At 44.9% G+C, this 15226-nt stretch overlaps 1 protein-coding gene across 2 annotated transcripts in view; it reads left to right on the top strand.

The window, feature by feature from the left end:
• Window positions 1-542: 542 nt before the first annotated feature.
• Window positions 543-15226, top strand: part of DNAJC7 (DnaJ heat shock protein family (Hsp40) member C7) — a 156427-nt gene continuing 141743 nt past the window's right edge. The window contains exon 1 of one of the 2 annotated variants that reach the window (XM_077459537.1): window positions 543-696. In XM_077459537.1, the coding sequence (XP_077315663.1) occupies window positions 623-696 (74 nt within the window). In that variant the 5' untranslated portion in view covers window positions 543-622. The remainder of the gene's footprint in view (window positions 697-15226) is intronic. The other variant, XM_077459536.1, reaches the window with a different exon arrangement.

The raw sequence follows: 15226 nt of genomic DNA, 5'->3' as shown, positions 1-15226 counted from the left end.
TACAGAGGTGGTTTTCTCCTACAATATGCACCCGCAAAGCGTACCATCTGCTTCTAGGAAGCTGGCGGCCCTAGCAACCAATTACTGCAAATTGTGGGGGGGGGGGGGGTGAGAAGCTGAGATGTCATCCTCCCTGGGCGCACTCCCCCCCAAAAAGTGCCAAATGTGGCATGGATTGGAGGGTGTAAACAAGCAAGACTTCCCCTTTTGGGTGTAGCTCCGCTTTAAACATTAACTTAAAACATTTATAACAATCCTAAAGGACCACAACTGTGAAACATGGTGAGGCTGTGATGTGCATTGTCTAAAATACCCTCGATAAGTTCAACAAGGCAGCTGTACAACTACTTTCTTACTTCATCTAAAATAAAAAATATAAAGTTAGAGATCCACTTTAAGGCTTATTCTCGTCACTATGGAAACAGTCAGTAAATTCTTTGCGGAAAATTGGAAACGGCGTCGCCCTTTAGTAAAATGGTCGGCTCTGTTCTTCCGGTCGCGGTTCGTTCGCTCTCTCCCAGCCTCCTCTCGCTGGTATCCCTGGGTCGCACTGGCACTAGCATCGGCTCGGAGGACCCGGAAGTCGCGTCTCTTTCTCCTTCCCTTCGAAGCCGGCGGTAAGATGGCGGCAACTGTGGACTGCGATGTGATGATGGCGCCTGTGGAGCCGGAGAAGAGCGCAGAGGAGCGGGAGAGGTACACATAGAGGGACCGGGGATAACATGTGGATTGGTCATCCGGGAGGACAGGGGGTGGCATGATATGTGGGGGCCGGGAGATCTCCTCCTCCTCCCCCGGTGCCTGCCTGGTGTGTGCCGCAAAGCGCAGTGCTCAGAGTCGCCCTCCTGTGAGGTCAGGTAATGATGTGTATGTGCAGGGAGTACAGAGCAGTGGAGGGTGAGGAGCTTTCCATGTATAGTATAGGGGAGTGTGAGCACCCTGGGTCATGGCAGGGTCACCCTATTACATTGTGGTACAGAGTGCCCCTTATCACAGTGCACTGAGGTGCCATTCATTCTACAGAGCGTACACAACACCACACTCCCAAATGACACACAGAAAAATGCACCAATTTCTATCAGTGCACTTATTTAGCACTTGTTATGCTTATATGCACCAAATATGGCATGACAATTCTATGATAGTCTGTCTGTACACACCCTGCGCTGTCTGCCATATTTACCCCACCTTGGTCATTGTCTGCGCCAGGGATCTGCAATTATCGGACCTCCAGCTGCTGCAAAACTACAAGTCCCATCATACCTCTGGGTGTCATGCTTGTGGCTGTCAGTCTTGCTATGCCTGATGGGACTTGTAGTTCTGCAACAGCTGGAGGTCCGCTAATTGTATATCCCTGGTCTACGCTATAGAACAATTTTTAACATTTAGAACATTGGGGCAAGTACTGGGTTATTTTTAATGCATCAAAATGGACATTTATAGAAACAACCACATTAGTTTACCACCCCACCCGAGGTGTGGTAGCAAAAGGGTGGGCTTTAACGCCTAGGCGCTGCACGTATGCGTCGCTGAGAAGCCATTGCCTGGAGTGTGCTCACTGCGCAGGGATTGAGCTGTCGCAGACTGCAAGCACTCTGTCCAGGCTACTGATCACTAGCTGGTGGGACTGGTGTCCGATCATGTGACTACTGTGACAGTGGATTCCCTGGCTCTATCTGCCCTTTTTCTGGCAGGTAGATCTGACCATGAAGGGCTCTTGCGGACTGTCAGTGCAAAGGCTGTCGGGACTTGTAGTGTTAGTCACAGAATTTTGTGAACAAATGATGTAGCAGATGCTCTGATAGCTGTCTATGGAGCAAGCAGCAGCTCCTGCAGTGGGAACATGTTGCATGTTCCACCCCAAAAACAGATGGAACATGCAACATATTTGCAAAGTATCCTTTAATCCCTACAATGCATGCTGCAGTAAAAACAATAGAGCAACACCAATAGTGGGTTGTAGTATCTTCAGCGCACCATGGTGTAATCTGGGGTCCTCACTCCCTAGCTTCATAGCTTTTACAACACCCCCTTCCAAGACATTTTTTTTTTATTTATTTGTGCAGGTCTTAAAGGAACCCCTGATATTTTTTTGATTGTTTTCCTTCACTAATTGATGCAGTCTATGTTGCATCAGCAGTGTACAGTGCAGTGGTGTGGGCACTTCCTATCCTGCTCCTGGAACAAAATTGACGGGCTCAAAGCTTCACAGGGAGCTTTGTGTTTTTTGAGGGCGAGCTCATTATATCATCCACCCTTCTCTTCATCACAGCCAGCCAGAGGAAGCTTTGTATTTGTTCATTCATAAAATACAAAGCTTCCTGTGAATGGCAGAGCAGCACTTGGCCCAAATAAATTTTGTTTTGGGACCGGAAGAAGACCCGGTACTGCTGGAACACAGCCCTGTATACTGTATGTATTTGATACTAAATACAGTTTATGCACTGCTGACAGTATTTGAAGGAACTAGTTTCTTTAGACCAGCTTGGTCCAAATGAAGAGGTTAAAGTGGTTGTAAACCCTTACAAACCACTTTGACCTACAGGTAAGCCTAGATTAAGGCTTACCTGTAGGTCCAAGAAATATCTCCCAAACCTATACGGTTTAGGAGATATTTGCCCGAAGACGGGCACCGCTGTCTACGGCGCATGCGCCGTAGACAGCGGTGCGCAGGCGCACTGAGCACACAGAGTGTGGCATTCTCGATAACGAAGATGCTGTGCGTCTCGGCTCCCGTGCGCATGCGTGGGAGTGACGTCATCGCGGCTTCGCCGAATGACAGCGGCGGAGCTGCGAGACCCACCGAGAAGATGGATGTGCCGGACTACAGGGGACATCGGTGACTTCGCTGGCTCCTGTGCCAGGTAAGTGACACATAATGGGCTACTATGCGATGCATAGTAGTCCATTATGCTTTGCCTTTGCAGGGAATGAAAGAGGAAGTAAACTCATCAGGGTTTACTTCCTCTTTAAAGTGATTGTAAAGTCTCATTTTTTTTTCTATTAAAATAATAAATGATCTACTTACCTGCTTTGTGCAGTGGTTTGGCACAGAGCAGTCCGGCTCCTCCTCTTCTTGGGTCCCTGGCTGGAGCTCCTGGCCCCTCCCTTCGGTTAAGTGCCCTCACAATAAGCAGCTTGCTATGGGGGCACACGAGCCGGAGCTCCGTGTATCAATTCAGACACCGAGCTGCGGTTCGGCCCCATCGCCTCTCCTCATTGGCTGAGTTTGACATCAGTGGCTGCTGTGTCTCAGCCAATAAGGAGGATGAGTCCCAGACGGCCGAGGCATTTGTGGACATCGCCGGATCGAGATGGGACTTACGGAAGTATTAGGGGGGCTGCTGCACAAAGAAAGCTGTTTATCTTAATGCATAGAATGCATTAAGATAAAAAAACACCAGCCTTTACTTTACATCCACTTTGTGTGAATGGGAGAATCTGTTAATTTTTATTCAGTTATCCCACTAAACGAATGAAAAGACAAATCCTATATTATCAGCTTTAGGCTTTAAAGTGGAACTCCAGTCACAGACATCCATATCAATTCCTAAGGTGGAACTCCAGGGAAAAAGTACTTAGATTTGTTCAGAGGAGGTGTGTATATATAATGCTTTTTTCACTACGTCCAGTGGGCAGCTGAGGATAGTAAAATATTTGTTTTATTCTGTCAGATACTGGTGACAGCTGTGAGCTTTTGGTACTTAGTTTTACAGTTCCAGCTCTTATACAGTGATGATAGTGGGACACCTGGTTTCCACCCTGTTTACAAAGACGCCTTCCACACTGGGGCTGCGTTAGCGCTTAACGCTGTACTCATTTTACCGACGTTTAACCGCTTCAGGCCTGGAAAATTTTACCCCCTTCCTGACCAGAGCACTTTTTGCGATTCGGCACTGCGTCGATTTAACTGACAATTGCGCGGTCATCCGACGCTGCACTCAAACAAAATTAAGTCATTTTTTCCCAGAAATAGAGCTTTCTTTTGGTGGTATTTGGGCGCTTGTGCGGTTTTTATTTTTTTTGTGCTATAAACAAAAAATGCGTGACAATTTTGAGAAACGCAATATTTTTCACTTTTTGCTATGCTAAATACCCCCAAAAAATATATATATATTTTTTTTCCCTCAGTTTAGGCCGATATACCGTCAGGTCCATACATATTGGGACATCAACACAATTCTGATCTTTTTGGCTTTATACACCACCACAATGGATTTGAAATGAAACAAACAATATGTGCTTTACCTACAGACTTTCAGTTTTAATTTGAGTTTGTATATGTGCCTCCCACTTTTTAAGGAACCAAAAGTAATGGAACAATTGGCTGCTCAGCTGTCCCATGGCCAGGTGTGTGTTATTCACACATTATCCTATTTACAAGGAGCAGATAAAAAGTCCAGCGTTCATTTCAAGTGTGCTATTTGCATTTAGAATCTGTTGCTGTCAACTCTCAATATGAGATCCAAAGAGCTGTCACTATCAGTGAAGCAAGCCGTCATTAGGCTGAAAAAAAAAACCCATCAGAGAGATAGCAATAACATTAGGTGTGGCCAAATCAACTGTTTGGAACATCCTTAAAAAGAAAGAACGCACCGGTGAGCGCAACAACACCAAAAGACCCGGAAGACCATGGAAAACAACTCTGGTGGATGACCGAAGAATTCTTTCCCCGGTGAAGAAAACACCCTTAACAACAGTTGGCCAGATCAAGAACACTCTCCAGGAGGTAGGTGTATGTGTGTCAAAATCAAGAGAAGACTTCACCAGAGTGAATACAGAGGGTTCACATCAAGATGTAAACCATTGGTGAGGCTCAAAAACAGGAAGGCCAGATTAGAGTTTGCCAAACAACATCTAAAAAAGCCTTCACAGTTCTGGAACAACATCCTATGGACAGATGAGACCAAGATCAACTTGTACCAGAGTGATGGGAAGAGAAGAGTATGGAGAAGGAAAGGAACTGCTCATGATCCAAAGCATACCACCTCATCAGTAAAGTATGGTGGTGGTAGTGTCATGGCGTGGGCATGTATGGCTGCCAATGGAACTGGTTCTCTTGTATTTATTGATGATGTGACTGCTGACAAAAGCAGCAGGATGAATTCTGAAGTGCTTTGGGCAATATTATCTGCTCATATTCAGCAAAATGCTTCAGAACTCATTGGACGGCACTTCACAGTGCAGATGGACAATGACTCGAAGCATACTGCGAAAGCAACCAAAGAGTTTTTTTAAGGGAAAGAAGTGGAATGTTATGCAATGGCCAAGTCAATCACCTGACCTGAATCCGATTGATCATGCATTTCACTTGCTGAAAAACTGAAGGGAAAATGCCCCAAGAACAAGCAGGAACTGAAGACAGTTGCAGTAGAGGCCTGGCAGAGCATTACCAGGGATGAAACCCAGCATCTGGTGATGTCTATGCCTTCCAGACTTCAGGCTGTAATTGACTGCAAAGGATTTGCAACCAAGTATTAAAAAGTGAAAGTTTGATGGATGATTGTTAATCTGTCCCATTACTTTTGGTCCATTAGAAAGTGGGAGGCACATATACAAACTGTTGTAATTCCAACACTGTTCACCTGATTTGGATGTAAATACCCTCAAATTAAAGCTGAAATGCTGCAGTTAAAGCACATTGTGTTTCATTTCAAATCCATTGTGGTGGTGTATAGAGCCAAAAAGATTACAATTGTGTCGATGTCCCAATATATATGGACCTGACTGTATATTCGTCTACATATTTTTGCTTAAAAAAAATTGCAATAAACATATATTGATTGGTTTGAGCAAGAGTTATAGCATCTACAAAATAGGGTATAGTTTTTATGGCTTTTTTATTATTATTTATTATTTTTTTAATTTTTTTTACTAGTAATGGCAGTGATCTGCCATTCTATTTATCAGGACTGCGACATTACGGCAGACGTTTTTGGGACCATTGGCAGTTTTACAGCGATCAGTGCTATGAAAATGTATTGATTACTGTAAAAATGTCACTGAAGAGGTTAACACTAGGGTGCGCTTAAGGGGTTAATGTGTTCCCTAGTGTGTGTTCTATTTGAAGGGGGGAGGGAACTGTGCAGGGAAGATGACAGATTGCTATTCATATTCTTTATGAACAGACGATTTGTCTGTTCTCCCCTCAGAGAACCAGAAACTGTTTACACACACAGATCTCGATTTTCAGTGTGCCCCGAACGATCGCGACCGCCAGGTACTCGCACCGACTCCGTGGGCGAGCAGGAGGTGTGCACGCACCCCCTAGTGGCCGTCTGTTACCAACGTAACATGACAGTGATTCGCACAGCCGAGCCATGTTGCCGCAGTACAACTGCCGTGGCTGGTCGGCAAGCGGCTAAGCAGCGCTTTTTGGCTGTTGGTGGGGTGCTTTTGACCCCAAAGAAAGGGTTAAAAGCTACATGTTGCAGCGCTTCCGAAGCACTGCCCATTCGTTCCAATGGGCAGGGCATTTTGGGAGTGCTAAATACAGCGTTCCCAAATCACCCCAAAGATGCTGCTTGCAGGACTTTTTGTAACGTCCCGCAAACTCAGAAGAGGCAAAGATTGTCGGGATGAACAAAAAATGAATTACTCGATTTCCTTATCCACACATTCAAGGTGGATGGGTGAATCCTCCCCACTGAGCCTTTTGTTTTCTGTCAGCGGAAAGACTTCACCACCATCAAACTAAATTGATCAGTGCTGCAGTTTATAGCTGGTGGTGCTGGTCTGACAGGGAGATTGTACAAAAGTTGAATAGTAGCTTGGCTTTTGTACAACCACCCTGGCTGCCCATACAATACATGGATCAAAATCTATCTGGTCCCTGCTAAACTGTCCGAATTTCAATCCATGTATGGCTGGCTTTAGCGTGAGCCTGTCCCAAGTCTGTCCACATTAACCACTTCAATACAGGACACTTATACACCCTTCCTGCACAGACCAATTTTCAGCTTTCAGCACTCTCACACTTTGAATGCCAATTACTCAGTCATGCAACGCTGTACCAAAACAAAATTTTTATTTTTTCATACAAATACAGCTTTCTTTTGGTGGTATTTAATCACTGCTGGGTTTTTTATTTTTAAATAAGTGAAAAAAGAGCAAAAATATTGAAGAAACAATAGTTAGTTTCTATGATTAAAATTTTGCAAATAGGTGATTTTTGTTCATAAATTTGGGCCAAATTTTATACGGCTACATCTCTTTGGTAAAAAAAATAACCCAAATTAGTGTATATTATTTGGTCTGTTTGAAAGTTAGTCTAACAAGCTATTGTGCAAATCATGGAAAATTGATCACACCTGATGTACTGAAGGCCTATCTCATTCTTGAGGTCCTGAAAAGGAAAGTACAAATGCCCCCCAAATGACCCATTCTTTTGAAAAGTAGACATTCCAAGGTATTTAGTAAGAGGCATGGTGAGTATTTTGAACTTGTAATTTTTTTCCCACAATTCTTGGGAAAATTTGGATTGATTTTTATTTTTTTCACAAAATTGTCAAGTTATTTCTTACACACAGCATATGCATACATCCAAATACACCCCAAAATACATTCTGCCACTCCTCCCGACTATGGCGATACCACATGTGTGGGACTTGTACACAGCCTGGCCACATAGAGAGGCCAAAAATGCAGGGAGCGCCGTCAGGGGTTCTAGGAGCATAAATTACACCTCTAATTTTCTAATGACCCATTAAATTTTTGAAGGCCCTGGAACACCAGGGCAATGGAATTACCCACAAAATGACCCAAGTTTGTAAAGCAAACGCCCCAACGTCTATTCTACGATGCATTGAGTCTTTTAAACGGTTCATTTTTTTCCCCACAAGTCTTCCGAAAACCTGGAAAGAAAATTTAAAACTTAAAGTGGTCCATTTATAAGATATTTCTAACTAATAGCATGTATATAGCAAAATTGACATCCCAAAATATATTCTGCTTCCCATCCTGAGTATGGCGATACCACGTGTGTGACTTTTACACAGCCAGTCCACATACAGAGGTACAATTTTGGAAAGCGAACACTCCCGCATATATTCTATGAGGCATGGGCTGCTGATAGGTGCTCTGATGGGCTTCGAATGGGTACTCGGGTGCTCTGATGGGCTGCAGATGGGTACTCGGGTGCTCTGATGGGCTGCAGATGGGTACTCGGGTGCTCTGATGGGCTGCAGATGGGTACTCGGGTGCTCTGATGGGCTGCAGATGGGTACTCGGGTGCTCTGATGGGCTGCAGATGGGTACTCGGGTGCTCTGATGGGCTGCAGATGGGTACTCGGGTGCTCTGATGGGCTGCAGATGGGTACTCGGGTGCTCTGATGGGCTGCAGATGGGTACTCGGGTGCTCTGATGGGCTGCAGATGGGTACTCGGGTGCTCTGATGAACTGTGATGGTTACTTTGATGGCTTGTGACAGGCCCTCTTTATTGGGGTGGGGGCAATCAGTGTGATTGGTGTACACTGTAAGCGGTAACAAGCTTTTGAGTTTTTGCAATCTCCTTCTCACCCACAATCAGTGTGTGAGGAGGAGAACTCGGTAACCTCGCGTTGCCTCGGTTTGTTGACACTCTGGCATTTATGGTAATTTGTGAATTGAAACTTAACCACTTGCCGACCGCCGCACGACGATATACGTCGGCAGAATGGCACGGGCAGGCATATGGGCGTATATATAAGTCCCTGCCTGCCCGCGGGTGGGGGGCCCGATCGGGCCCCCCCCCCGGTGCCTGCGGCGGTCGGCATTCCTTCGAGAGCGATCCGGGATGAGGGGGCGGCCATTCATTCATGGCCACCCCCTCGCGATCGCTCTCGACGAATGGAAATCCCCGGTGACATCACTTCCTCTCCTGTAATGTAAACACAGGAGAGGAAGTGATGTATTCTCTCCTCCGTGTCGGTATTTTTCGTTCCGACACCGAGGAGAGCGGATCAGTAAGTTGCACCAACACTCTACACACACAGTAGAACATGCCAGGCACACTCACACCCCCCCTTTACCCCCCGATCACCCCCCCAATTACCCCTGCCCCCCAGTCACAGTGACACCAATGTCATTTTTTTTTTTTTTTTTTTTTGCATTGGTGTCATTTGTGACTGTAATAACTGTTAGGGCAGTTAGAGTTAGCCCCCTTTAGTTCTAATGTGCCCCCCTAACCCCCCCCAATAAAGGTTTAACCCCGTGATCACCCCCCGTCGCCAGTGTCACTAAGGCTGGGTTCACATTGCAGCGGTTTATGAGAACGAATGTGATTCGCACCGCACTGCAGTGCAAATCACATCCGATCTCTGTGCGATTCGAGTTCAGCCATTCGCCGCACCCGCCACACCCGCCGCACCCGCCGCAAATTCGCACGGGACCCTTTTTTTGCATTGGTGTCATTTGTGACTGTAATAACTGTTAGGGCAGTTAGAGTTAGCCCCCTTTAGTTCTAATGTGCCCCCCTAACCCCCCCCAATAAAGGTTTAACCCCGTGATCACCCCCCGTCGCCAGTGTCACTAAGGCTGGGTTCACATTGCAGCGGTTTATGAGAACGAATGTGATTCGCACCGCACTGCAGTGCAAATCACATCCGATCTCTGTGCGATTCGAGTTCAGCCAATCGCCGCACCCGCCACACCCGCCGCAAATTCGCACGGGACCCTTTTTTTGGCCCGCAGCAGAATCGGATCGCATGGGTGTTCACACCATGCGATCCGAGTTTGCAGATCGCACTGCGATATGCGAACTGATCTGGGGGTGTCAGTAACATTTCACTGACACTCCCAGCAGTTCGCATAGGGCAGTGTGAACTGCCGCCGGGAGGCATGCGATGCGGGAACCCGCCGCGGATTCGCGGCGTTTCCGCATCGCTCCAGTGTGAACCCAGCCTAATAAGCGATCATTTTTCTGATCGCCGTATTAGTGTCACAGGTGACACTAGTTAGGCAGGTAGGTATTTAGGTTCGCCGCAGCTTTTTATAGCGCCAGGGACCCCCATATACTACCGCATAAAGCCCCCTGATTGCCCCCTAGTTAACCCTTTCACCTGTGATCACCATATAACTGTTACAGGTGACGCTGGTTGGTTAGTTATTTTTTTATAGTTTCAGGGCACCCGCCATTTATTACCTAATAAAGGTTTAACCCCCTGATCACCCGGCGGGTGTCATTTGTGACTAATAACTGTTAGGGCAGTTAGGGTTAGCCCCCTTTAGTTCTAAGGTACCCCCCCAATAAAGGTTTAACCCCGTGATCACCCCCCGTCGCCAGTGTCACTAAGGCTGGGTTCACATTGCAGCGGTTTGAGAACGGATGTGATTCGCACCGCACTGCAGTGCAAATCACATCCGATCTCTGTGCGATTCGAGTTCAGCCATTCGCCGCACCCGCCGCACCCGCCGCAACCGCCGCAAATTCGCACGGGACCCTTTTTTTTGGCCCGCAGCAGAATCGGATCGCATGGGTGTTCACACCATGCGATCCGAGTTTGCAGATCGCACTGCGATATGCGAACTGATCTGGGGTGTCAGTAACATTTCACTGACACTCCCAGCAGTTCGCATAGGGCAGTGTGAACTGCCGCCGGGAGGCATGCGATGCGGGAACCCGCCGCGCATTCGCGGCGTTCCCGCATCGCTCCAGTGTGAACCCAGCCTAATAAGCGATCGTTTTTCTGATCGCTGTATTAGTGTCACAGGTGACGCTAGTTAGGCAGGTAGGTATTTAGGTTCGCCGCAGCTTTTTATAGCGCCAGGGACCCCCATATACTACCGCATAAAGCCCCCTGATTGCCCCCTAGTTAACCCTTTCACCAGTGATCACCATATAACTGTTACAGGTGACGCTGGTTGGTTAGTTATTTTTTTATAGTTTCAGGGCACCCGCCATTTATTACCTAGTCTCACTAGTGTACCCCTAAATTTAGGGGTGTCTACTTTCCAAAATGGGGTCATTTGGGGGGGGGGTTTGTGCCATCTTGGCATTTTATGGCCTTCAAAACTGTAACGCCCTTAGAAAGCCTGAAGGCGGTGCTTGGTTTTCGGGACCCCGTACGCGGCTAGGCTCCCAAAAAGTCCCACATATGTGGTATCCCCGTACTCAGGAGAAGCAGCAGAATTTATTTTGGGGTGTTATTTCACATATGCCCATGGCATGTGTGAGCAATATATCATTTAGTGACAACTTTGTGAAAAAAAAAAAAAAAAAAAAAAAGTTTGTAATTTTCCCGCAACTTGTGGCAAAATATAAAATATTCCATGAACTCAACATGCCTCTCAGCAAATAGCTTGGGATGTCTACTTTCTAAAATGGGGTCATTTGTGGGGGTTTTGTGCCCTCTTGGCATTTTATGGCCTTCAAAACTGTAATAGGTAGTGAGAAGTGAACTCAAAAATTTACGCCCTTAGAAAGCCTGAAGGCGGTGCTTGGTTTTCGGGGCCCCGTACGCGGCTAGGCTCCCAAAAAGTCCCACATATGTGGTATCCCCGTACTCAGGAGAAGCAGCAGAATTTATTTTGGGGTGTCATTTCACATATGCCCATGGCATGTGTGAGCAATATATCATTTAGTGACAACTTTGTGTAAAAAAAAAAAAAAAAAATTTTTTTTTGTCATTATTCAATCGCTTGAGGCAAAAAAATAAAATATTCAATGGGCTCAACATGCCTCTTATCAATTTCCTTAGGGGGTCTACTTTCCAAAATGGGGTCATTTGGGGGGGTTTTGTACTGCCCTGCCATTTTAGCACCTCAAGAAATGAGATAGGCAGTCGTAAACTAAAAGCTGCGTAAATTCCAGAAAACGTACCTTAGTTTGTAGATGTGACAACTTTTGCGCAAACCAATAAATATACAATTATTGACTTTTTTTTTACCAAAGACATGTGGCTGAATACATTTTGGCCTAAATGTATGACTAAAATTGAGTTTATTGGATTTTTCTAATAACAAAAAGTAGAAAATATCATTTTTTTTCAAAATTTGCGGTCTTTTTACGTTTATATCGCAAAAAATAAAAATCGCAGAGGCAATCAAATACCATCAAAAGAAAGCTCTATTTGTGGGAAGAAAAGGACGCAAATTTTGTTTGGGTACAACATTGCATGACCGCGCAATTACCAGTTAAAGCAGCGCAGTGCCAAAGTGTAAAAAGACCTCTGGTCATTTACCAGCAAAATGGTCCGGTCTGAAAGTGGTTAAAGCGGTTTTGTACAGAAAATTGCAAGTTCATCTTATTCAAATGGCTTTGGAACATAGATGCAGTTATGACCATTGAAATAAAATAATATGCAGTATTTACCTTTTTATTTTTAATGTTTATGCCGACTTCCGGGCTTTCCTCCCGTGGGAGTAGGCGTGTTTATCGGCTTCGCAATGGTCCCTGGGAAATTTTTTAGCTATTTCCCAGGAATCAGTGGGGGACACAGTCATGCCGAAATCTCGTGAGATTTCGGAAGGAGGACGCCGGTCACGTAACGAAGGCATGTCCGAAATTGCCATTTTGAAAGTGGGCAGGCAGCTCTATCTGCCATTACCACTATAGCACACGAGGCAAGAGGAAGGAAAACAAAGAGGACACTCAATGAGCATGTGCGAGATGGAGCGGTGGATGCTGGGAGCTCAGCATCATCGCATCCAGGAAGTAAATGCCTGTGGGCTTCAAACGCCCACAGTGAAAATGGAAACCGCCGGACTGCTTTTTTAAAAGTTTTCCTTAGCAATGAAATAGTCACGCCGGGGGTTAAAAAGACGCCGATCGTGAATGCAAAGACACTGTAGGAATCGCCCACCAGTGACACAGGTAAAAAAAAAAAAAAAAACGGCAGCGGAATCCCGCTTTAAAGGGTAACTCCACACTCATGGGGGGGGAAGCAAATGATAAAAAAATATATATATATATATATACAACATATGCAATTGCGACACAAGTCCTATTGTAATTGAATGTTGTTAAATTTCCTTTCCTTTTTCAATCTGCAGCTTTGTAGTTTTCTGTAAAATGCAATATGGCTACCTGGAGGTATTCTGTACAGAACGCCCCCCAGAAACATAATTTCCTGCTTGTATGATTGGCTCGCTGATTTTCCCAGAAGTCTACACTGTCAGATTTTTGGCATCCCCTGCAACAAAACTGTAATTTTTGGTGAGATACTCCCAATAGGAAACCACTGGACCGGATCAGCTGCAGAAAAGTTATGTATAGCGATTTGTGCTTTACAGGGTTAGTCTTATAATGTGGCTGCTAGTAGATTTAGAGATTTTGTTTTAGGCTGAACTTCCACTTTAAAACCTATGTAATTTTTGACTTGAGTTATGCTTTAAAGCAAGTATAAGCCAGTTGACATACAGTTGTGCTCATAGGTTTACATACCCTGGCAGAATTTGATTTCTTGGCCGTTTTTCAGAGAATATGAATGATGACGCACAAACTTTTCTTTCACTCATGGTTAGTGTTTGGCTGAAGCCATTTATTGTCAATCAGCTGTGTTTACTCTTTTTTTAAATCCTAATCACAACAGAAACAACCCAAATGACCCCGATCAAAAGTTTACATACCCTGGTGATTTTGGCCTGATAACATTCACACAAGTTCACACAAAGGGGTTTGAATGGCTATTTAAGGTAACCATCCTCACCTATGATCTATTTGCTTGTAATTAGTGTGTATAAAAGGTCAATGAGTTTCTGGACTCCTGACAGACCCTTGCATCTTTCATCCAGTGCCACACTGACGTTTCTGGATTCTGAGTCATGGGGAAAGCAAAAGACTTGTCAAAGGATCTGCAGAAAAAGGTAGTTGAACTGTATAAAATAGGAAAGGGAATTTAAAAAGGTATCCAAGGAATTGTAAGAATGCCAAACTCAAAATGAGGGGTTATGTTGAAACAAAACCACAGTCAGGTAGACCAACTAATATTTCAGCCACAACTGCCAGGAAAATTGGGATGCAAAGAAAAACCCACAAATAACTTCAGGTATAAAACAGGACTCTGAAAATGTGGTGTGGCTGTTTCAAGATGTAAAATAAGGAGGCACTTGAAGAAAGATGGGCTGCCAGGTCGATTCGCCAGAAGAAAGCCATTACTACGCAAATGCCACAAAGTATCCCGCTTACAATATGCCAAACAGCGCAGAGACAAGCCTCAAACCTTCTGGCACAAAGTCATTTGGAGTGAAGTCCAAAATTTAGCTTTTTGGCCACAACCATAAACGCTACATTTGGAGAGGAGTCAACAAGGCCTATGATGAAAGGTACACCATTCCTACTGTGAAACATGGAGGTGGATTGCTGATGTTTTGGGATGTGTGAGCTACAAAGGCACAGGAAATTTGGTCAAAATTGATGGCAAGATGAATGCAGTATGTTATCAAAAAATACTGGAGGAACATTTGCATTCATCAGCCAGGAAGCTGCGCATGGGACGTACTTGGATATTCCAACATGACAACGATCCAAAACACAAGGCCAAGTCCACCTGTCATTGGCTACAGCAAAATAAATTCGAAGATTCTGGAGTGGCCATCTCAGTCTCCCGACCTCAATATCTTTGAGCCACTCTGGGTGAGATCTCAAATGTGCAGTTCATGCAAGACAGCCCAAGAATTTACAGGGAGGCCTTTTGCCAAGAGTGCAGCTTCCCCATCTAGATAAAGAGCCTCATCCACAAATACCACAAAACACTTCAATCTGTCATTGATGTTATGGGGGCAATACAACATGGTATTAAGAACTGGGGTATGTAAACTTTTGATCATTTGGGTAGTTCCTGTTGTGTTTACTCTTTAAATCATAATCACAGTTGATTGATAATAAATGGCTTCGGCCAAACACTAACCATGAGTGAGAAGTTTTTCTGTTTTTCATATTCTCTGAAAAATTCTGCCAGGGTATGTAAACTTATGAGCACCAACTGTAGGTACGTAGACATTTGTGAACACACAGGAAATGTACAGGCACCAGAATTAAAATATTGTTTTTCTGAGCCAGCAGGAAGCCTATTTGGAGAGAAAGGTAGGTGAAGGCATTGTCAGGGGAAGTGATGTGATCTCGGATCCGTTATAAATATATGAAAGTGGTACACTGACACTTTACACGGCATGCATGTACTTGAAAAAACATGTGATGCTAGATCTGCTTTAAATTATTTTAATTGTGCAGACTTGAAAAATTGTAATTTCTTTTTGTCTAAGCAAGGAATTTTAATTTGTGCCAGAGGTTATTTAACCCTTTGCTGT

The sequence above is a fragment of the Lithobates pipiens genome, unplaced genomic scaffold (assembly GCF_037356315.1).
Source record: "Lithobates pipiens isolate NorthernLeopardFrog02 unplaced genomic scaffold, aLitPip1_a1.2 Scaffold_28, whole genome shotgun sequence".
Taxonomy (NCBI): domain Eukaryota; kingdom Metazoa; phylum Chordata; class Amphibia; order Anura; family Ranidae; genus Lithobates; species Lithobates pipiens.
The sequence above is the reverse complement of the archived record's forward strand: the minus strand, read 5'-3'. Positions and strand labels throughout refer to the sequence as shown.